A 26,728-nucleotide genomic window follows, 5' to 3' on the forward strand; every position below is an offset into this window, starting at 1 on the left:
AGTATCCACTAGTGTAAATACTTTAATTAAAGATCAAATTTATTCATTACATTCTTATAGGGTCGAGGAGTGTATCTGTAAAAAATCATCAAAATCGGAGATAAAATAACCGTTAAATTGTGATTTTTCGTTTATAACCGTCGAAAACTTTTGTTCCATTACGTAATCTCTGAATGTTTGTTTTTTACGATTTTTTACGTATGCGATCTCGGAATGTGTACAAATAAGTTTGACGGTTGGATCGTTGAAAAAAGTTTCGTAGAATGCATATTGCGTCAAAACGGTAGATTAAACAAACACTTAGAGTTAATATTATACTTCTATTAAGTATAAAATAAGTTTTTGTGGTATCCACTATTGTAAATACTTTAAATTAAAGATCAAATTTATTCATTACATTCTTATAGGGTCGAGGAGTGTATCTGTAAAAATTCATCAAAATCGGAGCTAAAATAACCGTTAAATTGTGATTTTTTGTTTATAACCGTCGAAAACTTTTGTTCCGTTACGTAATCTCTGAATGTTTGTTTTTTACGATTTTTTACGTATGCAATCTTGGAATGTGTACAAATAAGTTTGACGGTTGGATCGTTGAAAAAAGTTTTTGGACCGCCAGCAATAGATAGTTTTGTAGTAGTGAAACCTTAAATTTATTTAACCATCGATTGTCATTTACGCTTTATTCTTCTTATTGAATTTCATTTTTAAAATTTTATTTTTTGAAAACATGATCATCTGGCGGATGTAAGAAGATGATATCACGTTTCGATATTTACGATTAACTGAAATATGAGTCAATGTCATATAATTTGTAGAAACTTTATAAACATCAAGCAATATTTTCACTAACCGTAAAACTCTAAATATAATATCAACAATCCAAACCGTTCATCTACCTGCACCCTCTAATAGATCATGTTTTCAAAAAAGAAAATCTGAAAAAACGAAATTTGATGAGAACAATGAAGCATAAATGTAAACAACAATCAACGGTTACATTTTGATCTATGAATTATATGATTATAGTGGCGAATTTCGAAGTTAAGCTCTTCATGAAAGTTATAAAGCTTGTCATTACGAGTGTTTATATATTTTTTTCTATATTTTTTTACACTTCTACATTAATTAAAAAACTATTAAAGACTTTAGGTAAGCGAAAATATACTTAAAACAAAATTGTGTTTTTATGTTTTGGATGTGATAATATGGAATATATATACTTATTTAGTATGATGTTTTTCATTTGATTATTTATTGGTTTAAAATATATTTTCCTTAACGGGTAACGGGTCGGGTCATATTACCTGTTAATATTATCGGGTCGATTTCGGGTCGGGTCATTTTACCCGTTTATTTTAACGGGTGTTACACGACACGACACGACCCGTTAAGATATCAGGTATGACACGAAAACGACACGAACACGGAAAACACGACACGAATGCCAAGTCTAGTTTGAGTACTGGCAAGTTTGAAAAGTTTCGTCATCAACTCAGCATGGAGAAAAGAATGAGCTGGTGTTGAGGGGGAGTGTTAAAAGAGCCCAACCCCAGCCCATTCCACACAAATCCAAGCACCAAAGTCGGCGCAGCATGCAGACATGTCAATATGCTAGATAATTCTAGCATTATCTTATTAAGTCGGTGGATGTGTGTGTATAATCATGTGCTAGAAAGCTCTAGCAGCTTGTACAATTGTGTGGCTGCCATGCAAAGCCCAAAGGCGATGGGCAATTGTAGTCGGCAAACACCACCTATAAATAGGTGTGTGATGTTGTGAAAGCAATCAACAAACAAGAAAGAAGTAATCAAGCAAGCAAGCAACCAAGTGAGAGTGAGAAGTAAGAGTAGTCTTGTGAGGAGGAGTGTGAGTGATTTAGAGTTTGTCTCTAGAAAGTGAGTGAGTGTCATTGCTTCTAAAGTGTGTCTTTATGTCCTTTTGAGTGTTGTAATATTTTGTGTGTGTAATACAAGTAATTTGTTTACTTGTGTACTCTAAGTTTTTCCTCAACAATTGCAGCCAATGTATTCTACTGTGATGGATCGCAGGCAATCTGGACTGAGTTACGCGAATGTTTCTCCTAGGTAAACAACGTTCAACTCTTCCATATTGAGAATGAAATGCATGATTATGTTCAATTCTTCAACACATGATGAACTTTCAGGTAAGGCTTTCTGTTTCTCTTCTCAGGGTAAGAAAGCCACATGGATCCTCGATAGCGGGGCGACTGATCATATCGTTTGTAGCCCTAAATTACTTACAACTTGGAAAGCTGTTAAAAATAAGACAGTGGAATTACCAGATGGCTCCCTTGCTAATGTTACACATGTTGATGAACCACAAATCAGAAACTCAAACTCATCTCACTAATTTCATTAGCATGGTTGAAACACAATTTTCTTCCAAAATTAAGGTTGTGCGTAGTGATAATGGCCCTGAATTCACAGTGAAAACCTATTACTTGTCCAAAGGTATTCTTCACCAAACTAGTTGCATTCATACCCCACAACAAAACGGAGTCGCTGAACACAAACATACACTTACTCAACATGGCACGAGCTTTGCTTTTTCAAGCCCACCTTCCTAAACAGTTTTGGGGGGACTCCATTTTAACTGCAACTTATCTCATAAATCGCACACCCACACCAGTTTTGAAGGGTAAAACACCTTATCAGCGGTTGTTCAATGTCACACCTACTTACTCACATTTAAGGATATTTAGGTGTTTGTGTTTTACTTCCACTCATGCTCAAAAGCCATCCAAATTTGATGCACGTGCAACTAGGTGCATTTTTCTTGGTTAGCCTTATGTGAAAAAGGGATATCAAGTATATGATATAGAACTTCGCAAGGTGTTTGTGTCTCGGGACGTCACTTTCTTCGAACATGAATTTCCCTTTAAACACACTTCCGCTGCCAATAAGAGTCCTACAATTTCCTCTCCCATGGACCCCACCTTTGATGATGATCCTGTCACACCCATACCACAAAACAACACCGATACTTCTCCTCTAGAAAATCCTAAGCCAATTACTACCGAAATCGAAACACCATCTTCTGTTTCTTCACAACCAATGCTTCCTCCACATCCTCCAACACCTCTTATGCATCGCCATTCTAATCGACCAACCACACGGCCTGCCTTCCTCCAAGATTTTCATGTGGAAGCAACCCTCCCATCAAGGCTTGGACAGTCATTCGCCTCTAGCGTGGTCACCAAATCAAGTACCCCATATTCTCTATCCCAAGTTCTTTGCTATGATCGATTGTCATCTTCACATAGAGCTTTCACCACATCATTAACTGTTGTCAAATAACCAACTAGTTTCTTACAGGCCATGAAAGATTCTCGTTGGCGTCAAGCTATGCATGATGAGATTAAAGCATTGCAAGCGAATCAAACATGGACCCTTGTTCATCTGCCACGGGACAAGAAACCTATTGGGTGTAAATGGGTTTACAAAGTGAAGCTCAAACCTGATGGGACTGTTGAGCATTACAAAGCTCGTTTGGTTGCCAAAGGTTATAGCCAAATTGAAGGACTCAATTATCGAGAGACTTTTGCACCGGTTGCTAAACTGACTACTGTGCGTCTCCTACTTAGTGTTGCCGCCATTCAAGGATGGCATCTTCATCAACTTGATGTCAACAATGCATTCTTGCATGGTGACCTTGATGAGAATATTTACATGTCTCTACCACCTGGATTCAGACGAAAGGGGGAGACTCAAGTGTGCAAACTTAACAAATCATTAAATGGTTTGAAACAAGCTTCCAGGCAGTGGTTTTTGAAAAGTTATTGAATATTTTGAAAAGTTATTCACCAAATATTTTCTCTTGAATTGTAATTAATATAAAATGCATTATGATTTGATTTCTAGCTGGTTAGGGGTTTTACCATTGTGATTGGCTGCTTGCTTTACAACTTCTGTTTGTTTTACTGTTTCCTGAGCTTTTCAATAAATAAATCTGGCTCTTTTCAATTTATACGATAAGACGGTAAGGGTGTGTTTGTTAGGGATGATTGGGTTGGATAGGATAATTGCTAGATTCAAGGAATATCCAAGTTGAAGGTAGAAGACAAGTTACTCATGAAGGAAAGTTGTCCATTCGAATACCCGCAAAAAGGTAGGATTAGATGGGGTAACTTTCCTCTCTGATCATCGTCTTCAACATTCGACTTCGACAAATTTGGGAGTTGCGTTCCATTTTCCCCTTGAATATGCCTTGAATCTAGTGAGTTATGCTACCCAAGCTAATCCTCCCTAACAAACGCACCCAAACAGTTTCCACGAGCGGTTTTCTTGACAAAACTTTCTTTTAGCACCGTGGAGGTAAATCTATGATATCCAACGAGGAGGAATTGTACCAATACTTGTGGATGCAGTCTATCTGTAGTGACTTGAAGTTCTATCTTAACTTCACATCTTGTTTGTTCCCTTGGCTTATGCATATGAGATTTTTTTGCATTAGGTTCTTGAAACAAGGAAATATAACCGAAAACAGAAGTTTCAATCTTTTTCTGTCAACATAACTAGTTAAAGGAAATCGATTTGTCTCTATGTTAGGTGGTCTTAGAAACAGTGGCTTAAGAGGTATAAGATTTGTCTCTGTATTTCTCTCCACATCAAAGCATTCTTTATATTTAAGATCAATTAAGTGTCGAATTATATCTTTTGAGGTGAAACTGTGGATGCCAATTAAGGTAGCTTATGCATATGAGATTCGTTAAACAAGGAAACATGACCTTAAACAGAAATTGCCGTCTTTTTCTTTAAACACAGGTAATGGAAGGAAATTTTGACACTTTCAGCTATCTTAGGTGGTCTTTACAAACAGTTGCTTAGGAGGTATATGATTCGTCTCTATCTTTATTTCTTTCCTTACAAAACCGTTCTTTGTATTAAAATCGATTACCATGATTCCATCTTGTGTCTCTACTTGGCATAAATTACATCTACTTCTTTTGAACAGTTTGAAAGACTTGCCAGTTATATCTACTTCTTTTGAATTGAAACTGTGGATGATGATAAAGGAGGTTGAATGTTAGATTTCAGTTTGTGGATTTTTCAATGAATTGCTCCTGGTGCTTATTTACCTGATCAACCTTTCAATTGTACTTTTGTTATCAGAGGCTTGCCATGTTACCATAAATTTGAATTTGGGCTATGATGATGTGCATCGTAATCGCTAGGTGATGAATCTGACGGGTATATTGAATCCATTTTTTAATTGCTGTCATGGGAACCGGGTGTGGTAATCTGAGGTCACATTCACTAGTTATGACCTTACTCAGAGCATTCTCTTCCAGCTATCCTTTTTTATTCTTCATACATATTTCCTCCTATATGCCTTATCCATAAAAGCGGACACCTCCGGTTGTTTATAGCCAAAAGTTCTGTAATTGATGCAACACCTTTCACTACATCAGTGTCAAACCGACACAGAAGAGTACATGGATTTTAAGGCCTCCTAGTCAAGTTGAATTTTCCACATTTGGAGCATGTAAGCTGTCCTTTTCGTAGCATTTGCATTCTGAAAGCTGGTATACGTTTACATCATGAATTATACTCGGAATTCTGCGGTTTCAAGTGACCACAGGTTTTTGTGGTTTGCGGCCTCAGATTACGGATTGACTTGAACACTTGTGGTTTTGGTTCACCAGATCACGAAAAGAATGCAAAGGAATGACTTCACAAGGACTAGAGATTTAAATGACTTCACAAGCTCTTGACCTCTTCATGCATACGGTGGTTCTGCATAATTGTTGAGAAAGTCTACTTATGTGGAAGAATGGTCAAAGTTTTAAATTTCAATTCAGGTTTTTCCTAGAACATGCCAATGCATATTATAATTTCCTTGACCAGGTCCGCGTGGAAGATGGCAAGGAAACTGCTTCGCATATTGTCAAGTCGAGAAAAGAGGCCTTATCATAAGTTCATAACACAAGAGATGGATCAGTCGTTGACATTTAATCTCTCAGCAGCTCATCCTTTTTAGTAATCGAACGATCATGGATTCAACGACCAATGAAGGAGCCTCTTCCTCTTCGTCTTCTTCTTACATCCATTCATGGACACAGTGGCGAAGCTAGAAATTTTCAGAGGGAGGGGCGAAATTTAAAAGCGTAAACCGTTCAAAGCAATGTAGCTTACCTTTTAGATAGTACACAATATTAATATCGTTCATTATTTATCAATATAAACAAATTACAATTGTTGCCAATGAGGTTTCATGCTACGAAAATGTCACATCTAGGCTCATTACCAATAAAAGAAAAAACATCTCTCTCAATTAAATCTTAAGGATGAAATTTAGCAAAACAAATTATTTTTTGTTGTTGGTCAAAAGATGCAAAATTATTTACCGAATTCAAATATGCCCTACAAAGAAGCAACTCAATGTTTATCTCATTGAAGCGATCATTCAATTCTTTGAGTTGCATATGAAGGACCTGAAAATAGAGGTCCACACGATAGTAATGGAAGTTTATAAGTCTTTGAGCTTTATGTTTTGATTTTCTGAGTATAAAATGCAAATCCTCAATATTAGGAACATTAATATTATTTTTCTCACAAATTTTTATACATTATGAAACAAATTCTCAAAGTAATCATCTCTCAAGGATTGAAAAAAAAATGAAATAATTTAAATTCTGGAAACATAACAAGAATTAAAAAAGACCAATAGTAAGCATCAACCTCTTGTTTTTCTTTAGTCTAAACAAATGAAAGAGAGGAAAGAGAATTGAAATGGTGGAAACAATAATCAATTAAAAGCATAGTCCGGTTGGAAAAAAGTCCACATCAATATAAAATAAAAAAATAAAAAAGAAATTAAAGGATCCCACCGTCAAACCGCACCGTTTAGTTAAAAGTAACCAAGTTTTATGACTAATAACCAAAAACAGGCAAACGACGCTGTGTGGTTTGAAACAAAATTAGGTCGTCTTCTTCCCTTGAAATCATTAAAACCCAACGGTGCATTGTAAGATTGTGAATGATAATGAATGTTGTATTGGATCGTTTTGTTGTAAGCCACTTGTCTATCAAGTTGTTAGCAACCAAAGTGATCCGATAGTCCTAACATAATAAGGATTATGGAGTCTAAACCTTTGCAATTGACTTAAAGAAATCTGATGGATTTCACTACAAAGATATAGTATCATGGTGGGACTTAAATACTTAAGTGATAGGATTTGATTTTCACAACCAATAATAGGCCGGCTGTGATTAAACCCTAATGATATAAATACTATGGTTAAGTCCCTGCTTCCATACGCTCAATCTCTAAAAATACGCTAAACCCTATTCACAGCAGAGAGATATTTTGAAGTACTGGAAGTAGAAGACGACCAAGAACTCTGCAATGTCTTCCGTATTCTACAGATAAGTTTAATATAATTAGTCGATCTCTATTTTATATATTGATTTGATTTATTCGTGATCCTAATGTCTTGTTGTTGTGATTTCAGAATATGTCTTACATGTGGTATCAGAGCCGCACAACAAGCTTAGGGTCCGATATAAAGGTATAAGCAAATTTGTTTATTGAAGATGATTCACATACTAAAGAAAATTTGCTTATCGTTTTGGTTGGATGCCTTCTACTGTTCCATCTCATGAAAATTTGTTTTGATGCTTCCGCAATTTTGTGTTGGTATGCAATCATTTTCATGGTTAATAACATATGGATTGGTCTAGGGGTGACTATGCATACTGCTGCCTTTAAATAGTTTTCATGAAATTTAATTATTTATTTTTCTTGTTGGCTCTCATTTAATTATTAAGAGTGGGTTTGTTTTGGTTTGATTAATCGTGCTCTTGTGATATGATTCTGGGGTTTTTCTTGCTTCCGCGGTTTTTTTTTTTTTTCTTCTTGAATGGATATGTTAACCTTGTATTGCCGAGAAGATTGTGTCATCTATGTTGTGTTTTCTGCAAAATTTTTCTTGCAATTTTTTTTTATCACGTTTACCTGGGCATCAAGATAAACTGAAATTAGGTATACAACTCCAACTAGGTTTGTTGTATGCGACTTTATGGACTGCTATTTGATAATTATGAATTGATAATTCATAAATATATATATATATATATATATATATATATATATATATATATATATATATGCAAGGTCACTATTGTTTTCGGTGAACGATGACCTAATCTTATCTTGGGTAATATTTTGATTTATTATATAATTTTCTGATTATTAATTTAGTTGATAAATATTACCGGTTCCTATTTGATTAAAAAAAAAAAAAAAAAAAAAAAAAAAAAAAAAAAAAAGGAAAGGGTTAAAACATGCGAACAGTAAAGAATTTCTCCCCCGTGTGAGGGTTTCTGTTCATCAATGCCTAGCTTACACCAACCTCCTTCAATCACTGTAATGCTCGAATTGAAGCTTGAAATTTCGGGGTATTCATGCGAAGGTATGAAACTGCTTTTCATAAATTATTGCAATTTGGTTGAATTGAAATTAAGCTTTTGGTTCCAATCGAATTGATTTTGTGATATTATAATTGAGAAGTTGAAAACTATCATGTTGTTTCTGAGCAAATATAGTGTTTTCATTTGGGATTAATTCAATTTTGCAGTTTTCGACTCTTATCCTTATAGTGCATATGCAAATGAATAAGTAAGTTTTAGTTCTTGGTTATTTCTCTATGAAGTGATAGTCGCTTCTATTATTGCAATGAATATTACTTTTAGTATTCTTTGAAATCGATTGTCCGTTTCAATTATGACATAGAAAAGAATAAACATTCCTTAAGTGTTTTTATGTGACTGATGTAATTTTGATATGAAAATCATTCAGATCAATAATTTCCGTTTGATAAGACTTCCCTAACATCAATAACATATAATATTTTGTCATGTAAATGGATTTTAGACGCTGGTATTTTTTCACGTTTTTTGGACCAGAAATGGATTTATGGTAAATTTTTAAGTGTGATACCTTAGTGTTGGAATTCTGCAGACTTCCGCAGAATAGTCTGCTTGTGATATTATTTTGAAATATCTATGTGACTCATAAATTCATGAAATTTTAGTATGATATACATTGAGATATTTATTTCAAATCTGGAAATTTTGACGAGCATTGGTTTAAAAATGAATTATTGGTGAATTTTTAATCTCGGGACTGTCTTGCAGAATTTATGAGGTTTCTGCAGAAAATTCCATTTCGATTTTATTTTTAGCCCACTTTTAAAATCGCATAAATCATGGAATTTTGGGTAACAATAAATTTACATGTCTACTTTATTTCTGCAAATTTTCATACACATTGGAGGAAGATTGAAGTTTTGGTGAATTATTTAGTCTCGGGTATGTACTGAACATTTTCTGCTGTTTCTGCAGCACCTCTCTTTTCAAATTCATTTTTGGCTCGCTTATAAGATTTTAAAAATCATGAAATTTTGCAAAATAGTAGTCATATATGTCTAGTTCATACTTGAAAATTTTCATGACAATCTAAAGAGAATTGAGTTTTTAGTGAATTTGCAAACTAAAGTAGTACTGCTGAATTTTGGTACTTCAAACTAGTTTTGTTATGTGATATTGTTTGACTGATTTGTGTACATCAATTGGTACCAATTATTGTACAAGTTTATGGTTCCAATATGTCCTTATGTTATGCAAATTCTCAATACTAATGAATTTTATAAACAACACTGATTAAATTTTGATTTAAAGATGTATTGGTTTGTTTTGCTTAAACCAATGTTTTGTTTGGTCTTCAATTCTGATTATGATGATAATTGTCTTTTGAGAAAATTGGAAAGTGGAATTAGTTTACTAATTGATCATTTTGGTCCCTATCGAATAACTGAATAACCATGTTTCTTCTTTTGAGAACTCTATTGTTCAATGTCAACAACGACATACTTTTTGTGTCTGATTGAATCTTTTGAGAATCATTGAATATCCAACAAAACGGTTATTTAATACTGTTCTAAAAGATTATTTTGAAAAATCAGAATTCTAATTTATATGGTGAATACTTTTGTCCCAATGGGAAATTCAGGAAATCACTCACCAATTATAAATTAGTATTATAACAAATCATAAAATACTTTTAACATATGTTCATCTAGCCAAAGCTGTTGAAGCTATATGTATTTTGTGTATTTTATGTTTTGGCTAGCTATGCAGGTATTTTATTTGCATGATTAGTTTATGCCCAAAGGTGTAACAATCATGCAAATTGGAGTTGGTTCGATCCTCCACAACTCAACTACTTCCATGATGAATCTTGCAGAATCGAGAATGAGTAGGTAAATTTGCCAATCTTTTGCCTTAATTTTCAGTGAATTCTAAATTGGATTAAAATTATTGTTGAAAAAGTTGATGTTGTTGAGATATCTATGTGTTTACTTTTATCGACTTTGTTTTAGAATTAAAACATAAATTTTGAGTTTGGATTCTCTTATTAGGTTTCATTTTACTTTATGACCTAATCTTTAACACATATGTGGGTCTTCTCTCATACACTAAAATAAATTTTGTAGCCATTGGTTTATCTAATCACTTGTCACTTTTAGATCGATTAATAATGTTGAGATATTGTTCCTTTTATAAGCCTAATTTTGATACATGGATACATATAGATTGGTTTATTATGTCCAAACCAACTATTTTGTGACTCAACAAATTTGTGTAAGAAATTTTAATGTTTTGGGCATATTAGAGGTTATTTATCTAATGAAATGAACCTTTAATTTATTTAAGAAATTTTTGTGTTTTGAGCATATTAAAGATTGTAAATTGGTTTTATTTAAATTATGATTAAATCTAAAATTTTGGTAGAGCTTGGGAAATACTGATGGAGTTTTTACATACCTTGCAACAAATCCTATTTGATTACAATTTTGATAGATTTTCTAACTCCAAACTTTGTAAAAATTTGTCATCTTATATTATTAATGGATTGTGTACACTATCTTTATTGATTCAACTAGCCTATATTTTGTTATATGAAAACCACTTTCTCTAGTGTTTAATCTTGCAATTTTGAGTGTTTGCCCAAGTGGGAGAAATAATGTATTATGGGCTTCACACTCATCAATTTTGCATGCTTTTAATGATCATAGTTTTGGTAGATAAAACGTACATTATCATACTTGTTTATATTTTATTTGTTACATATGCAACTAATCTTGTAAGAAATTCAAGAAGGGTTAATGAGTATATTCTGCTCAAAAGTGTTTTGCTTATTAATTCTTGTATGTTGTTCAAGAAATTGAACTTGTGATTTATATGTTATTGATGAATAATTAATCTGCTCAAAAGTGTTTTCTTATTCAGTACAACTATAAATCAATGTATAGTGAAGCATGGAATTGACAAGATTGTATATACTTCATCTGCTCAAAAGTGTTGAAGCTATATATGTTTGCCCTTGTATTTTATGTTTTAGCTATGCAAACCTAATATAATTAGTTTCTGTCCAAAGATGATTCTAGAATTATATGCTTTTGATGCATTAGAAAACATTCAGTTAAAGTTTTCTATTTCTGTCAATTGTTAGATGAACAAAACTGACCAAATAATTTTGTATAGTTTTTCAGTCATGAGAATCACTTCCCTACAAATATCTAAAATAAAGATGTTGAGCTCATAAATTTTATGTTTTAGATCCCATGACTAATGTTTTGCTAATGGGAGTATTTGAAAGGTGTCTGTTTCATTTTATAGGCATTTATAAAGTTTTTTTTTACTCTCTTAATCAGTGGGAGTAATAATTTGTTTATCTCTACTAATCAGTGGGAGTAAGAGATTACCTTTTGTGTTAAAAATTTGAAGTGTTAGTGGCTGATATTTTAAGAGTAAATTTTGTTTAAGTTTTGTTCATAAGTTTTAATAAGAGGTTCTCATTTTGTAAATAGTATGCCGTATTTTACTCGTTCTCTTATCATATTCTAAATTGACAGAAAAGTTGGATGTTGTTACCAACGTTGTTGAGTTCTTTTATGAACTACTTTTGTACTGAAATATATTTTCATATTTTCAGTTCGACTATTGTGAGCTAATGTTTTGACTATTAGCTCTTGACACCATGACTTAGATAGCAACAAAGTGCTTTAAGTTGAATGTGTATGTGATCTTGGAGTGCAAGGAACAGACCAAATTGTTCTTTGTTTTCTTTGGTTCTGCATTCGATTCAAAGTGACAGGTTGCTAGGAAAGGTTATTGCATACTTATGAAGACTCAGTGATCACCATGAGTTCTTATTTTGTTAGGATGAATCATTGACATTCAAGTGGGAGAATGTAAGATTGTGAATGATAATGAATGTTGTATTGGATCGTTTTGTTGTAAGCCACTTGTCTATCAAGTTGTTAGCAACCAAAGTGATCCGATAGTCCTAACATAATAAGGATTATGGAGTCTAAACCTTTGCAATTGACTTAAAGAAATCTGATGGATTTCACTACAAAGATATAGTATCATGGTGGGACTTAAATACTTAAGTGATAGGATTTGATTTTCACAACCAATAATAGGCCGGCTGTGATTAAACCCTAATGATATAAATACTATGGTTAAGTCCCTGCTTCCATACGCTCAATCTCTAAAAATACGCTAAACCCTATTCACAGCAGAGAGATATTTTGAAGTACTGGAAGTAGAAGACGACCAAGAACTCTGCAATGTCTTCCGTATTCTACAGATAAGTTTAATATAATTAGTCGATCTCTATTTTATATATTGATTTGATTTATTCGTGATCCTAATGTCTTGTTGTTGTGATTTCAGAATATGTCTTACATGCATCACACCAAACCCAAATACCCGTCGGTTCAGAAGATCGGAGGAGCGGAATCCTCACTCTCAATGGTGATTTCCGACGACCGTAAGGGCTGGATTTTCCAGCAAGGGGAGGGCCTGAACCTGCGCTCCAGCTGTGTTTTCCGGCGAGGGGAGGGGCGGCCGCCACTCCTCGCCCTCACGTGGCTTCGCCACTGCATGGACATATGATGTCTTCCTCAGTTTTAGAGGAGAGGATACCCGCAACAATTTTGTAGGTCATCTGTACAAGAATTTGGTTCAGAAGGGAATCAAAACCTTCATAGACGAAGAGGCGCTTCAAAGAGAAGAGGAAATATCGTTGGCGCTTCTCAAAGCAATCGAGCAATCGAGGATTTCTCTTGTTGTCTTCTCAGAAAACTACGCTTCCTCACACTGGTGCTTAGATGAACTCGTTCACATCTTTCACTGTAAAGAACAACTGCAGCAGATGGTTTTTCCAGTTTTTTACAAGGTGGATCCATCGGATGTGAGGAGGCAAAGAAAGAGTTTCGGTAAGGCACTTGCTGACCATGAAAGCAAACTCAAAGATAACATGGACAAGGTGTTGAGATGGAGAGAAACTCTTACGAAAGCAGCAAATTTGTCTGGCTGGTCATTCCAGGCAGACGGGTATTTTTCTGACCTCTATGTACAAATAAACTTCAATTCATAAGCATAATATGAAGGCTTTTTAGCCAAAATGGTTTTTCTGAGATGAGCATAACTCTTTACTTTGTTCTTCAAGATTTAAAATCGATAGAAGTGGTTCTTGAGATTGTCCATCGTCAATCATTTTAGTTATTCCGTGAAAAAAAAATATTTGTTAAATTGAGTGTATTTTTGTCAAATCAATCGCTTCACTTGAACTGGTGGTTTCTCCAGTTTAGTTGAGATTTCTCACAGAATGACCAAAGTGATTAACGGTGGACACTCTCAAGAACCACTTTTATCGATTTTAAATTTCAGTGACCAAAATGAAGAGTTATAAGAATTTCAGCAACTATTTTAGCTAAAAAGACTAATATAAATATATAATATTTGAGAAATGCTAAGGAAACCCTCTCAAAGTGGAACTCTCTTCATGAGCTCTCTCACACCTCATAGTTTAATGTTAGTTTCCTTGCCAACATTATAAAATATTGTGGCAAAAAATGAGGTGGCAAAAAGTTCATAGAGAGTATCACTTTTGAGAAATTATCCTCAGCATTTTTCATAATATTTTGATATTATTCCCTCACAATATTATAGGAAAACTTGTTTAAGTTATTCATTATTAGTATGTGAAGCAAACACATATTGGAGAATATAATCCCACATCGGTCATATGATAAAATAATATACAACAAATATATGAGAGTTTGCACTCCTAATAGAGAATTTTTGTAGTAAAATCTAATACCGAGTAGTAGGAGATTAAATTGAGACACTATTGGTATTCTTGATGGTAAATCATGTTTGGCCTATAAAATTTATCAACACATAGCTAAACGCCATTCATCCATACTTAATATATAATGCCAACAACCCATTTAGGGTCACGGACTTCACCAAAAAGAATGCCCCCCCTCTCCAAATAAAAAAGTTCAAAACCAGTCGAAATGAATGCATAAAATAGTGCAGAGGCAATTTTGTCATAAAAAGAATTTTTTTATTGTTTTTTTATGATTAGTATCTTACTATTACGTGGAATATTCAGGAGTTTCTTCTAGCATGGTCTAATATTATTCATTTAATCCAAATGTTTGACTTTCTTTTTCTTAAGTAGAGTTGTCTGTCTGCTCTTGAAATATTGGTTACATGGAACATCAACGGATTTCTTCTAGTTTAATTATAATAATGTTCTTTTTTATGCTTTTAAACTTGTAGGCATGAATCTAAATTTATTCAAAAAATTGTTGAAGATATTTCGGTCCCAGTTTTAGATAGTACCCATTTGAATGTGGCAAGGTATCCAGTTGGAATAGAGTCTCGCCGTTCCTCCGACGCCGCACCGCCCGCAACTACCGCCAATTCTGATCAAGACCGAGATCGGGATAGAGAGAGAGACCGAGACCAAGATCGAGATCGCAGTCCTTCAAAGGTGCTGCTTCCGCCCTCGCTTTCTTAGCTGGAAGATTTGTAGGATTCGCTTTCTTATGTATGCTGTGTTACTGATTGGTTTGGTGATGCAGGCACAAGATTTCAGGCAGCCGGAACCTCAGATAAGCATGAAGACTTGTTTGCAGAAGAAGTTTGAAATAGTTTGCAAATTCTTATTCGTTTTGTGTTGGATCATCTTCTTAGTATTTTGGGTCCGTGGCGCCGCACGCATCGGTTTTTTTAGCGAGTTTTTTCAATAAATTGTAAGAGACTTGTTGCATATTTAAATTAACACACATTATATCCTTGTTTCCTATGTTTTCAGTATATTCCAATGCTTTATTATATATATGTCATTCTATTTTGTAGTTTATGATGAAATAATATATATTGTAAGTATAAGCAGACATTTATTTACACGAAATATAATAGATTTACTTAAATCTACCTAGTCCGCTTAGGTGCTCCCTTAGCTGCCTAGGCACTAAGTTCTAATGCACCGCCCGACTAGCACCTATCGTCTTTTAGAACCTTGGTTATGGTAGTGGTGGGAGTTAAATAGGCGTATGCCTAGCCTATGGAGCTCACAAAAAAAAACCAAGGATAATTTTTATTTTGTATTTCATTTTTTTAATAAAATGGAAGGGACTTTTGAATGCTTCGATGAACATTTATTATATGGTTGCTCATTATGTTTTCAGTATGTTCTAATACTTTATAATTTATATTATTTTAATTTATAATGTATGTATTTCAATACAATTATGTATTTTAAAACAGACCCTGTTATACACTATTGGCTTGGTAATTTGAATCAAATCCACACCATCTCAATAAAATTCCAATCCATCCCAATACATTTGGGTCAAAAGTTGGAGTTGCAAAGCACAGAAAAGACATATTTGGGCCTAGTGGGTCTCACGGTGGTGCTTAGATGAATCGGTTTGAGTCTGACCGAGTCTGAGTGTTCCCAAAGAAAACGAATAACTCGGTTCATGACGAGAGATTTTTCAGTGCAACCAAATCATGAGCCATACATTACATGTCACTATATAAATGATAAAATATGTGTTAAAAAATTGATAACTTAAAAATTTAAACTTTCTGCCACTTGCATAAAAATACGTGATCATTCGGTATTCCCATCATAATAAAAAATTTCTAGTCCATGACAGAAGCGGCACACCTGGGAAGGTTGGTTCGTCACTGAGACTTCAATAAATACTTGCATTTGCCTACACACTTTATGTGTATGCACACATTTTTTTAGAAAATGAGAAGGAGAGAGGGAGAGAGAGAGAGAAAGAACATGAGGGAGTGAGAGGTTTTTTTTTTGGTTTATTTTTTTTTTAAATTTTAAATATTAAAGATATTTTAACATCATATATAGGTAAAGTTTCAATAAAAAATAGTAAAATTTAGACTTGTGAAATTACATTATTATCTATCATTTTTTTTTGTGATAAAAGACTAAGTTATTTTTCATCCTCTTTTGAGACAAACAAGTTTCATTAATTAATAGAGATTAGAAACCGCAGGAGCTGCCATTTCCGATGATCGAATGCTTTAGAGAAAGAGAGATGGCGCGGCAAGAAAGCAAAGAGCCCTGCAAGAAAGAAGCCTGCAACATTCAAGCATGCCCCTCCAAGAACAACTTCCTCCCTCAAAAGTACGCCCCTCCGTCCTCTTTTTCCTCCTCTTCTCTTTATTATTATCTGTATCACTTGTTTGGTTTCCGAGAAAACATTGTTTGGTTGCCGAGAAAATAGAGGAACATTTCTATCATCTCCATTTTCTTTCCCAAGAGTGAAGCTTTAAAATTCATGGGTCGAATCGAATATCTTTTCATTCAAGAACAATTTTTGTTTATTTCTCCATCGTATTGTAATTAATATAAAATGCGTTGTGATTTGATTTCTAGCTGGTTAGGGGTTTTACCATTGTGATTGGCTGCTTGCTTTACAACTTCTGTTTGTTTTACTGTTTCCTGAGCTTTTCAAAAAATATATAATCTGGCTCTTTTCAATTTATACGGTAAGACGGTAAGGGTGTGTTTGTTAGGGATGATTGGGTTGGATAGGATAATTGCTAGATTCAAGGCATATCCAAGTTGAAGGTAGAAGACAAGTTACTCATGAAGGAAAGTTGTCCATTCGAATTCCCACAAAAAACTAGGATTAGATGGGGTAACTTTCCTCTCTGATCATCGTTTTCGACATTCAACTTGGACAAATTTGGGAGTTGTGTTGCATTTTTCCCTTAAATATGCCTTGAATCTAGTGAGTTATGCTACCCAAGCTAATCCTCCCTAACAAACGCACCCAAACAGTTTCCACAAGCTGGTTTTCTTAACAAAACTTTCTTTTAGCACCATGGAGGTAAATCTATAATCTCCAACGAGGAGGAATTGAACCGATACTTGTGGATGCAGTCTAGCTGTACTGACTTGAAGTTCTATAATCTCTCAGCATCTCATCCTTTTTCGTAATCGAATGATCATGGATTCAACGACCAATGAAGGAGCCTCTTCCTCTTCGTCTTCTTCTTACACCCATTCATGGACATATGATGTCTTCCTCAGTTTTAGAGGAGAGGATACCCGCAACAATTTTGTTGGTCATCTGTACAACAATTTGGTTCGGAAGGGAATCAAAACCTTCATAGACGACGAGGCGCTTAAAAGAGGAGAGGAAATATCGGCAGCGCTTCTCAAAGCAATCGAGCAGTCGAGGGTTTCTGTTGTTGTCTTCTCCGAAAACTACGCTTCCTCAGAGTGGTGCTTAGATGAACTCGTTCACATCTTTCACTGTAAAGAACAACTGCAGCAGATGGTTTTTCCAGTTTTTTACAAGGTGGATCCATCGGATGTGAGGAACCAAACAAAGAGTTTGGGCAAGGCACTTGCTCACCATGAAAGCAAACTCAAAGATAACATGGACAAGGTGTTGAGATGGAGAGAAACTCTTACAAAAGCAGCAAATTTGTCTGGCTGGTCATTCCTGGCCGACGGGTATTTTTCTGACCTCTATGTACTAATAAGCTTCAATTCATAAGCATAATACGAAGACTTTTTAGCCAAAATGATTTTTCTATGATGAGCATAATTCTTTACTTTGTTCTTTAAGATTTTAAATCGATAGAAATGGTTCTTGAGATATCCATCGTCAATCATTTTGGTTATTCTGTGAAAAAAAATCTCAATTTGTTAAATCAATCACTCCACTTGAACTGGTGGTTTCTCCAGTTTAGCTGAGATTTCTCACAGAATGACCAAAGTGATTAACAGTGGACACTCTCAAGAACCATTTTTATCGATTTTAAATTTCAATGACCAAAATGAAGAGTTATAACAATTTCAGCAACTATTTTAGTTAAAAAGACTAACATAAATATATAATATTTGAGAAATGCTAAGGAAACCTCTCAAAGTGGAACTCTCTTCATGAGTTCTCTCACACCTCATAGTTTAATGTTAGTTCTCTTGCCAACATTATAAAATATTGTGGCAAAAAATAAGGTGGCAAAAAGTTCATAGAGAGTATCACTTTTGAGAAATTATCCTTAGCATTTTTCATAATATTTTGATATTATTCCCTCACAATATTATAGGAAAACTTGTTTAAGTTATTCATTATTAGTATGTGAAGCAAACACATATTGGAGAATATAATCTCACATCGGTCATATGATATAATAATATATAACAAATATATGAGAGTTTGCACTCCTAATAGAGAATTTTTGAAGTAAAATCTAATACCGAGTAGTAGGAGATTAAATTGAGACACTATTGGTAATCTTAAAAGAATTTTTTTTATGATTAGTATCTTACTATTACGTGGAATATCCAAAGGTTTCTTCTAGCATGGTTTAATATTATTTATTTAGTCCAAATGTTTGACTTTCTATTTCTTAAGTAGAGTTATTTGTCTGCACTTGAAATATTGATTACATGGAACATTCACGGATTTCTTCTAGTTTAATTATAATAATGTTATTTTTTATGCTTTTAAACTTGTAGGCCTGAATATAAATTTATTCAAAAAATTATTGAAGATATTTCGGTCCAAGTTTTAGATAGTACCCATTTGAATGTGGCAAAGTATCCAGTCGGAATACAGTCTCGTGTCAAACAATCCAGTTCGGTTTTTTTGGATCTTGGATCTGCTCCTGTCCTCGATCGCGAGCAATTCGAGAGAGACCGAGATCGAGATCGCAGTCCTTCAAAGGTGCTGCTTCCGCCCTCGCTTTCTTAGCTGGAAGATTTGTAGGATTCGCTTTCTTATGTATGCTGTGTTACTGATTGGTTTGGCGATGCAGGCACAAGATTTTAGGCAGCCGAAAACTCAGATAAGCAGCAAGATGAGTCTGAGGAAGAAGTTTGAAATAGTTTGCAAATTCTTAACCGTTTTGTATTACATCATCATCGTAGTACTTGTGGCCAGACACCACGATTTTTTTAGGGAAATTTTTATAGAAAGTATAATAAATTTACCTAAAGTTGTCTAGTCCGCTTAAGTGCCCCTAGCCGCCTAGGCACAAGGTTCTAATCCATCGCCCTACTAGCGCCTATCGTCTTTTAGAACTTTAGTTATATTAGTGGTGGGAGTTAAATAGGCGTATGCCTAGCCTATGGAGCTCGCGAAATAAAGGGATAATTTTTATTTTGTATTTCATTTTTTTAATAAAATGAAAGAGACTTTTGAATACTTCGATGAACATTTATTATATGGTTGCTCACTATGTTTTCAGTCGGTTCTAATTTTTTATCATTTATGTTATTTTAATTTGCAATGTATGTATCTCAATACAATTATGTATTTTAAAACAGACCTCGTTATGCACTATCGGCTTGGTAATTTGAATCAAATCCACACCATCTCAATAAAATTCCAATCCATCCCAATACATTTGGGTCAAAAGATGAGTTGCAAAGCATAGTAAAGACATATTTTGGCCCAGTGGGTTTCAAATTTTTTTGGCCCAGCCCTTTATCAAAAATGAATTTTGTATCAAAACGGATTATGTTTTGACATATAGTCATTTGGCCGGTTCTGTTGGAAATTGCCTTAGCTTTGTTATTTTAGGCTGACATCATAGTGGCTTTTAAGTGAAAATGATTCGAAAATGGTTCAATTTTCACATTGACCCTCTACTCTACCCTTTACAAAAGTTCACAAAATTTACATTAGCAAGAAAGACACACCAAAACCAATACGCGCTAAAATTACCGTAAACTCCCTCCATGACAACTCTAACTGGCACAATTTCAACGAAGGTAATATATCTCCCAACCCAAATGATATAATAAAGTAATTCCGGATATAAATGATAGAAAAAGTAAAATGAGACATAATATAGAAAGGTAAAATTAGAAATTTTGTGGAACTAGAGGAACACTTGTTTCAATTGTATTCATTATTAGAATGTGAATCAAACACATGTTGGAGAATGGGATTTCACATCCGTCATAATCACATGACAAAATATGTGCTATTAATATATGGAAGTTTCAACACCTAATATCAACGAGATTTTTGTAATAAAATCTAACACCTAGTAATAAGAGATAAAATTGAGACAATATCATAATGTTGATGGTGGACTATGTTCCACCTATGAAGTTTATCAACACATAGCTAAATGTCATTTATCTAAATATAATAATGTTCTTTTTTTGGCCTTTAAACTTGTAGGCATGAATCTAAATTTATTCAAAAAATTGTTGAAGAGATTTCGGTCCAAGTTTTAGATAGCTCCTATCTGAATGTGGCGAAGTACCCGGTTGGAGTAGAGTATCGTGTCAATCAATCCGGTTCGGTTTGTTTCGATTTTCGATATGCTCCTGTCCTCACTTGCCAGCAATTAGAGCAGTTCCAGCCTTGCATATAGGCCGGGGGACAGGGGAGAAGAAAGGGCCCGAGGGCCTGTCAATCACGTCCAGCCTTGAAGGGCCCGAGCTCGTGGAGAAGGCCCGAGCAGGGGGCCTGTCAATTTGTGACAGCCCCGGAGCCCGAGCTCCATGCCCATTTTTTATTTTTTTCTGTCAGGCGCGTGCACCCCACTCGCGAGTGGGGGCGCGTCGCCCGACCAGTTTTCAGAAAAGTCAGCCGACTTTTCAGACAGAAAAGTTACCGTTGGGAAGACACGTGGCTTCCCACGGTCCGTTCGATCTCAACGACTCCTTCATTTGGACCGTTGAATCTCAACGGTAAAAAAAAAAAATCTAATTTAATATCAACCGTTCGATCTGAGATCAACGGTCGATATTAATATGCTTTATAAATAAAGAAAAAATAGTTTTAAAATTAAGAAAAGTTACCGTTGTGACACGTGGCACAATCTGGAGTGTTGGAATTCAAATTTTTTTAAATCCAACGGCAGAGATTAATTATTTGAATAAAAATTAAAAAAAATGGAAAAAATCCGAAAAAAAATTGTAAAAAATCTGAAAAAAAATTGTAAAAAATTGTTTTTACTTTTCTATAAATACCACTTCTTCTCCATCTACCTTACACCACAATTTCATATTTTCTCAACTACTTTCAATCAAATTCCTATCTTTCTCTCAAAGTTTCAATCCAATTTTTTTCCACAAAATGACTATTGATGCAGGTACGAATTGGTCGCTTCTTGAAGATGTTGCGTTGTGCACTAGCTGGGTTGAAGTTACTCATAATTCCCTTACGGGTAATGAGATGCAGTTGCGAGAAATGTGGAGTTTAATTCATACCAAATATCTTGAGCAAATGAGTGGGAAAAGAACCAAAGAATCGATGTCCAGTCGTTAGAAAATACTTAGCCATTCCTTTAGTACATGGAGAGATGCATTGACACAAGCTAGTAGTAATGTTCGAAGTGGGGCAAATTATGCGGATGAGGTAAGAATATATTATAATTATTTGTTTGTATTATTATTTTGTTACCTAATTTGATTATAATTATTTGTTTGTATTATTTATTTGTTACCTAATTTCATTATTATTATTATTTGTTTGCATTATTTATTTGTGACCTAATTTCAATATTATTATTTGTTTGTATTATTTATTTGTTACCTAATAATTTCATTATTATTATTTGTTTGTATTATTTATTTGTTACCTAATAATTTCATTATTATTATTTATTTGTATTATTTATTTGTTACCTAATTTCATTATTATAATTATTTGTTTGCATTATTTATTTGTGACCTAATTTCATTATTATTATTTGTTTGAATTATTTATTTGTGACCTAATTTCATTATTATTATTTGTTTTTATTATTTATTTGTGGCCTAATTTCATTATTATTATTTGTTTGTATTATTTATTTGTTACCTAATAATTTTATTATTATTATTTGTTTGTATTATTTATTTGTTACCTAATAATTTCAATATTATTATTTGTAGCAACTTCAAGCACAAGCATGGTATGCTGCCAAAATCAAATCAAGAAACAAATCATTCACCCGATGGGAATGTTGGAATATTGTTAAAGATTGTCCTAAATTCAAAGTTGTGCCTGTTGGTCCAGAAGTATGCATGAACAACATCCCTCTACACAGCACCTTTGTACACAACACCCCTCCACACTCTACACCCGATCATGGCTCCCATGTTGATGAAGAAGATGGAGAAGAAGTGCCTGAAACGCCCATTCCAGAACAAGCGTCGGGGTCGACCCGTTATCCAATTAGGCATCAAGGTAAGAAGGCTTCAAAGAGGAAAGGGAGTGCTTCCAAGAATGATTATGGAAAGTTTATGCAAGAACTTGCTCGTCAAGGTGAATTGACATTGGCGCGGGAATTGGCGAAATATGAGGCTGATAAGGCTAGAGATGAGGTAAAAGCTGCAGCTATTCAACAAGCATTTCAAGCTAAACAGAGGGAAAAAGAGCTACTTAGGCAAGAAAGGGAGTTGCTTAGAGAAGAAAGAATTGCACAACGAGATCGTGACATTATGAACATGCGTTTAGAAGGGATGTCTCCAAATTCTAAATATTTTTGGCAGGCGTGCAAGAGAAGCGAGATCAAGACAAGATGGTCTTAGCACAACAAGACAAGATGATCCTAGCACCACAGATTAGTTAAGTGGTGAGGAATAGGGTACTTTTGTAATCGGAGCCCATAGTTTTCCAATCACTTTGGGTTGTAATTTATTATTTATGTTGTTTCCATGTAATCGGAATAGGGTACTTTTGTAATCGGAATAGGGTACTTATGTAATTTATTATTTATGTTGTTTCTATTTTATTGAAGTTAGTACTTTATTAAAAGTGAGAGTACATATATTTAATTTCGTAATATATTTATCCTAATAACAGAATCTTTATTCATCAAATTGTTCACGTATAATGAAATTATAAAACACACCAAATAAAACTAAAAAACTCACCAATTGGAATTACATAAACACACCAAATAAAATTACATAAACATACGAAATAATAAAAAACTCACTACAAAAAACACACCAAATAAAATTACATAAACATACCAAATAATTCACACCAAATAAAATTACATAAACATACGAAATAATAAAAAACTCACTACAAAAAACACACCAAATAAAATTACATAAACACACCAAATACAAACAAACATACTAAATAAACTTAAGTATTTTCAGCTTGTTTCAATGCCCACTGGTGCTCTATCAAGTCAATTTGCCGATCAATGTGCATAGATGACCTTTGAAGTGCAGTATATCGTTGAATGACCTTTTCATTGTAACGTCCATCCCTTTCTAATGGGTCGTGTTGCACGGGTTCTTCAGTGGCATCATGCGCACAATATATCCGTGTTCTTGAATTGTTCATCGTGTCTGGCTCTGGCTCATATTCATCAACCGCATCATAATCGAACTCATCTTCCACAATCATGTTGTGAAGAATGACGCACGTCATCATGATGGATCGAAGTGACTCTACATCGAACATTCTGGCAGCACCCCTGACGATCGCCCAACGAGCTTGAAGGATACCAAAACAATGCTCCACATCTTTCCTGCACCCCTCTTGACAGCTTGCAAAGTGTTTTTCCTTTGCACTTCGTGGACGTGGCACTGTTTTGACAAATGTTTCCCACCGTGGGTAAATGTCGTCAGCTAGGTAGTATGCCCCTTCGTACCTACGTTCGTTGACGACGTACGTGACTTTTGGTGCCTTTCCTTGCAGGACGTCGTTGAACACTGGGGATTGGGCAAGGACGTTGAGATCATTTTGAGCCCCCGGAACCCCGAAAAAGGCGTGCCATATCCATGTATCAAAAGATGCCACTGCCTCCAAAATGATAGATTTTGATCCTTTTCTTTCCCCATATGCGCCTTGCCATGCACTTGGACAGTTTTTCCACGTCCAGTGCATACAATCGATGCTTCCTATCATCCCAGGAAAACCTCGCATCTCGCCCTTCTTCAGAAGCCTTTGCAAGTCCCAGCGAGTAGGTTTTCGGAGGTACTCTGCGGTGTACAAAGATTCGACTGCTCCGCAAAACCTCATCAGGGCCTCAAGAATGGTTGATTTCCCCATCCTCGTTATCTCATCCACTTGGTCTGCAGATGCTCCATACGCAAGCATCCACAACGCAGCAGTGATTTTTTGCTCAGGCAGGAGACCCATAACACCACAAGCATCCTTCTTTTGCACAAAGTAAGAATCATGGTTGCAAACATCAGTCATGATTTTGTTGAACAAATGTCGTTCCATTCTAAAATGGCGTCTGAAGTACGTATCAGGAAATGCACTGTTATGGACAAAGTAATCGTCCAACAGCTCTTCACCCCGTCGTTGCCTGCTTCTATCAAGGTTTCTTGAACGGTTGGGCCTGCATATATGAGCAACAGTCTGGATGACTCGACGGGAATGTGAGGCTCTGGTCATTCTTGTTTCGTCATCTCTCCTTCTACGTTCCTCATCCTCTTCCATCTCATTTTCGGCTATCTGAAGGTTGAACATTCCTTCAGATTGGTTAAACAATTCTTCCTCTTGCTGATCGATTTCCCACATCATCCTTGATGAAGAAGAAGACATTGTAATGATGGATGGAGAAGAAGAAGCAGAAACTATGAATAATGAGATAGAGATGTTGAGAAAATTGGTGTGAGATTTGTGAGGATGGATGGTGGATTATATGGACGATTCAGAAAGGATCGGATTGTAGATAAGGCCACGTGGCATGCCGTCATTCGTTAAAAATCTGATCGAAATCTATCCTCAAAGATTCTGAAAAGATAATGACACGTGGCACGATCGTATTAGATAAAAATCTTATCGAAATCGATCTCCAATAATTATATTTTCGGATAATGACATGTTGCGCAATTTTGAACGAGTTAAAATCTGATCGAAATCTATCGTCAAAGATTCTCAAAAGATAACGACACGTGACACGATGACATTGGATAAAAATCTTATCGAAATCCATCGCTAAATAATTGTTTTTTTTATAAAATGACACGTGACGCAACGAGAACGATTTAAAAAATCTTATCCGAAATTACAAATAATTTTATTTTGTATTATTTAAACAAACAAAAAAACTAATATTTTATTGCCTATTGCCAGGGGGAGGGCTCCAAAGGTGAAGATGCAAATGGCAATTACTGTTCATTTATGGTAGTTACTATTCATTAAAGGCAGTTACTGTTCAAAATGGTGGATTCACTAGTGGATTGCCAGGGGGAGGGCTCCATGGGTGGAGTTGCTCGCCATCCAACGCCATCAAGAACAAACCGAGGATCAAAAGGGCCACCAGCACCTTCCCCTCTCCAGTCTCTCCCACCCGTGTCGTTCCTCTGACGCCGCACCACCCGCAACCACCACCAATTCTGACCGAGACCGAGACCGAGACCGAGATCGGGATAGAGATAGAGACAGAGATCGAGATCGCAGTCCTTAATCGTGCTGCTTCCGCCCTCGCTTACTCAGGTGGAAGATTTGGTAGTATTGGCTTCGATCACTGTCGCAGTCCTTCAATGGTTGCCATTGTGGCTGCTTTGATCCTTAAAAATTGTATTTTGATTTGAGTTTTGACAGTGGTTTCTGTGCACACATCTGTTTATTTTAGGTGATGACAAAATTACAAAATGCATGTAATTTTATATTAAAAGAATTTTTGGGACTAGAAAAACTCACAGATACATTTCAGCTTTTTTCTGGAGAAAATTCTCCTCTTCTTTGCCACAAGTCTTTGAGTTTCAAACCCGAGATTTCCAGTTTTTAGTTTTAAAAAAGTCTCGTAATTCTCCATTTATCACTGAACCACCGGCTAGTAATTGGTTATGCATAATTGTTGAGAAAGGTGAAATAGATAAGAAAAATATAGAAAATAACTGAAACTATCATCTGACTAATCACCAATAAAATGGAAAGTCTGCTTATGTGGAAGAATGGTCAAAGTTTTAAATTTGAATTCAGGATTTTTCCTAAAACATGTCAATGCCTTATTTGTGTATCGCCTAATTACGACGGGCCTTCATTTTCAACTATCTATTTTGTCGTGGGTTAAAATTTTTTCCCTTCCACGTCCCTCCGGGTGCTAGTGTAATTAAGTTAAAATTAGTAATTTGCTTGTATTTTTTTTTTTGAATAAAAGTACGATATTTATTGAGCAAATCAGAAAACGTATAAACTGAAGATATTGTTTACTCTGGGCCTCGATAAAACTTTGCCGGAACTTTTAATCCGGTTGAAGGGAAAAAAGTGTCCCGCACAACAAGAAAACCTATCCTCAAATGACAATACATAGGCAAGTTACGAAACATCTTCGAACAAAATATCCCTAAGCAAATTAGGGGGTTCTTAAAACCACATAAACTGTTGATTACTACCAATTCCCACTCAAGCAAGGCGATACGTTGC

The 26,728-nt window shown here is 34.9% G+C and overlaps 2 protein-coding genes, 3 long non-coding RNA genes and 1 pseudogene across 7 annotated transcripts in view; 4 read left to right on the forward strand and 2 right to left on the reverse strand.

The window, feature by feature from the left end:
- The window catches only part of LOC126605046 (uncharacterized), a 28,184-nt gene extending 10,522 nt beyond the window's left edge, over positions 1–17,662 (reverse strand). Inside the window, exon 1 of the long non-coding RNA XR_007616826.1 lies at positions 17,533–17,662. This is a non-coding gene — a long non-coding RNA (uncharacterized LOC126605046). The remainder of the gene's footprint in view (positions 1–17,532) is intronic.
- The window catches only part of LOC126605045 (uncharacterized), a 40,370-nt gene extending 14,494 nt beyond the window's left edge, over positions 1–25,876 (reverse strand). The window contains exon 1 of the long non-coding RNA XR_007616824.1: positions 25,626–25,876. This is a non-coding gene — a long non-coding RNA (uncharacterized LOC126605045). The remainder of the gene's footprint in view (positions 1–25,625) is intronic.
- LOC126605034 (disease resistance protein RPV1-like) overlaps positions 1–26,728 on the forward strand; it is a 48,570-nt pseudogene that overhangs the window by 10,728 nt on the left and 11,114 nt on the right.
- Positions 5,107–6,225, forward strand: LOC126605049 (uncharacterized). The gene is made up of 2 exons (XR_007616829.1): positions 5,107–5,505; positions 5,666–6,225. It is a non-coding gene; the product is annotated as an uncharacterized LOC126605049 (long non-coding RNA).
- Positions 16,056–26,728, forward strand: part of LOC126605044 (uncharacterized) — a 52,807-nt gene continuing 42,134 nt past the window's right edge. Inside the window, exon 1 of one of the 2 annotated variants that reach the window (XM_050272398.1) lies at positions 16,056–16,074. The gene's annotated coding sequence lies outside the window, so the exon portion shown is untranslated. Of the gene's footprint in view, positions 16,075–17,818; positions 17,887–26,728 lie in introns of those variants that run through there. The other variant, XM_050272397.1, reaches the window with a different exon arrangement.
- On the forward strand, positions 16,402–18,364 carry LOC126605039 (disease resistance protein RPV1-like). Of its 2 annotated transcripts, none has more exons than XM_050272394.1 (2): positions 16,402–16,545; positions 17,345–18,357. In XM_050272394.1, the coding sequence occupies exons 1-2, from the start codon at positions 16,513–16,515 to the stop codon at positions 17,927–17,929; spliced, it is 618 nt and encodes a 205-aa protein (XP_050128351.1). In that variant the 5' UTR covers positions 16,402–16,512; the 3' UTR covers positions 17,930–18,357. The 2 variants fall into 2 exon arrangements, with proteins under 2 accessions (XP_050128351.1, XP_050128352.1); XM_050272395.1 differs by having other exon boundaries at positions 16,404–16,545; positions 17,308–18,364.

Source organism: Malus sylvestris, chromosome 15, assembly GCF_916048215.2.
Source record: "Malus sylvestris chromosome 15, drMalSylv7.2, whole genome shotgun sequence".
Lineage (NCBI taxonomy): Eukaryota > Viridiplantae > Streptophyta > Magnoliopsida > Rosales > Rosaceae > Malus > Malus sylvestris.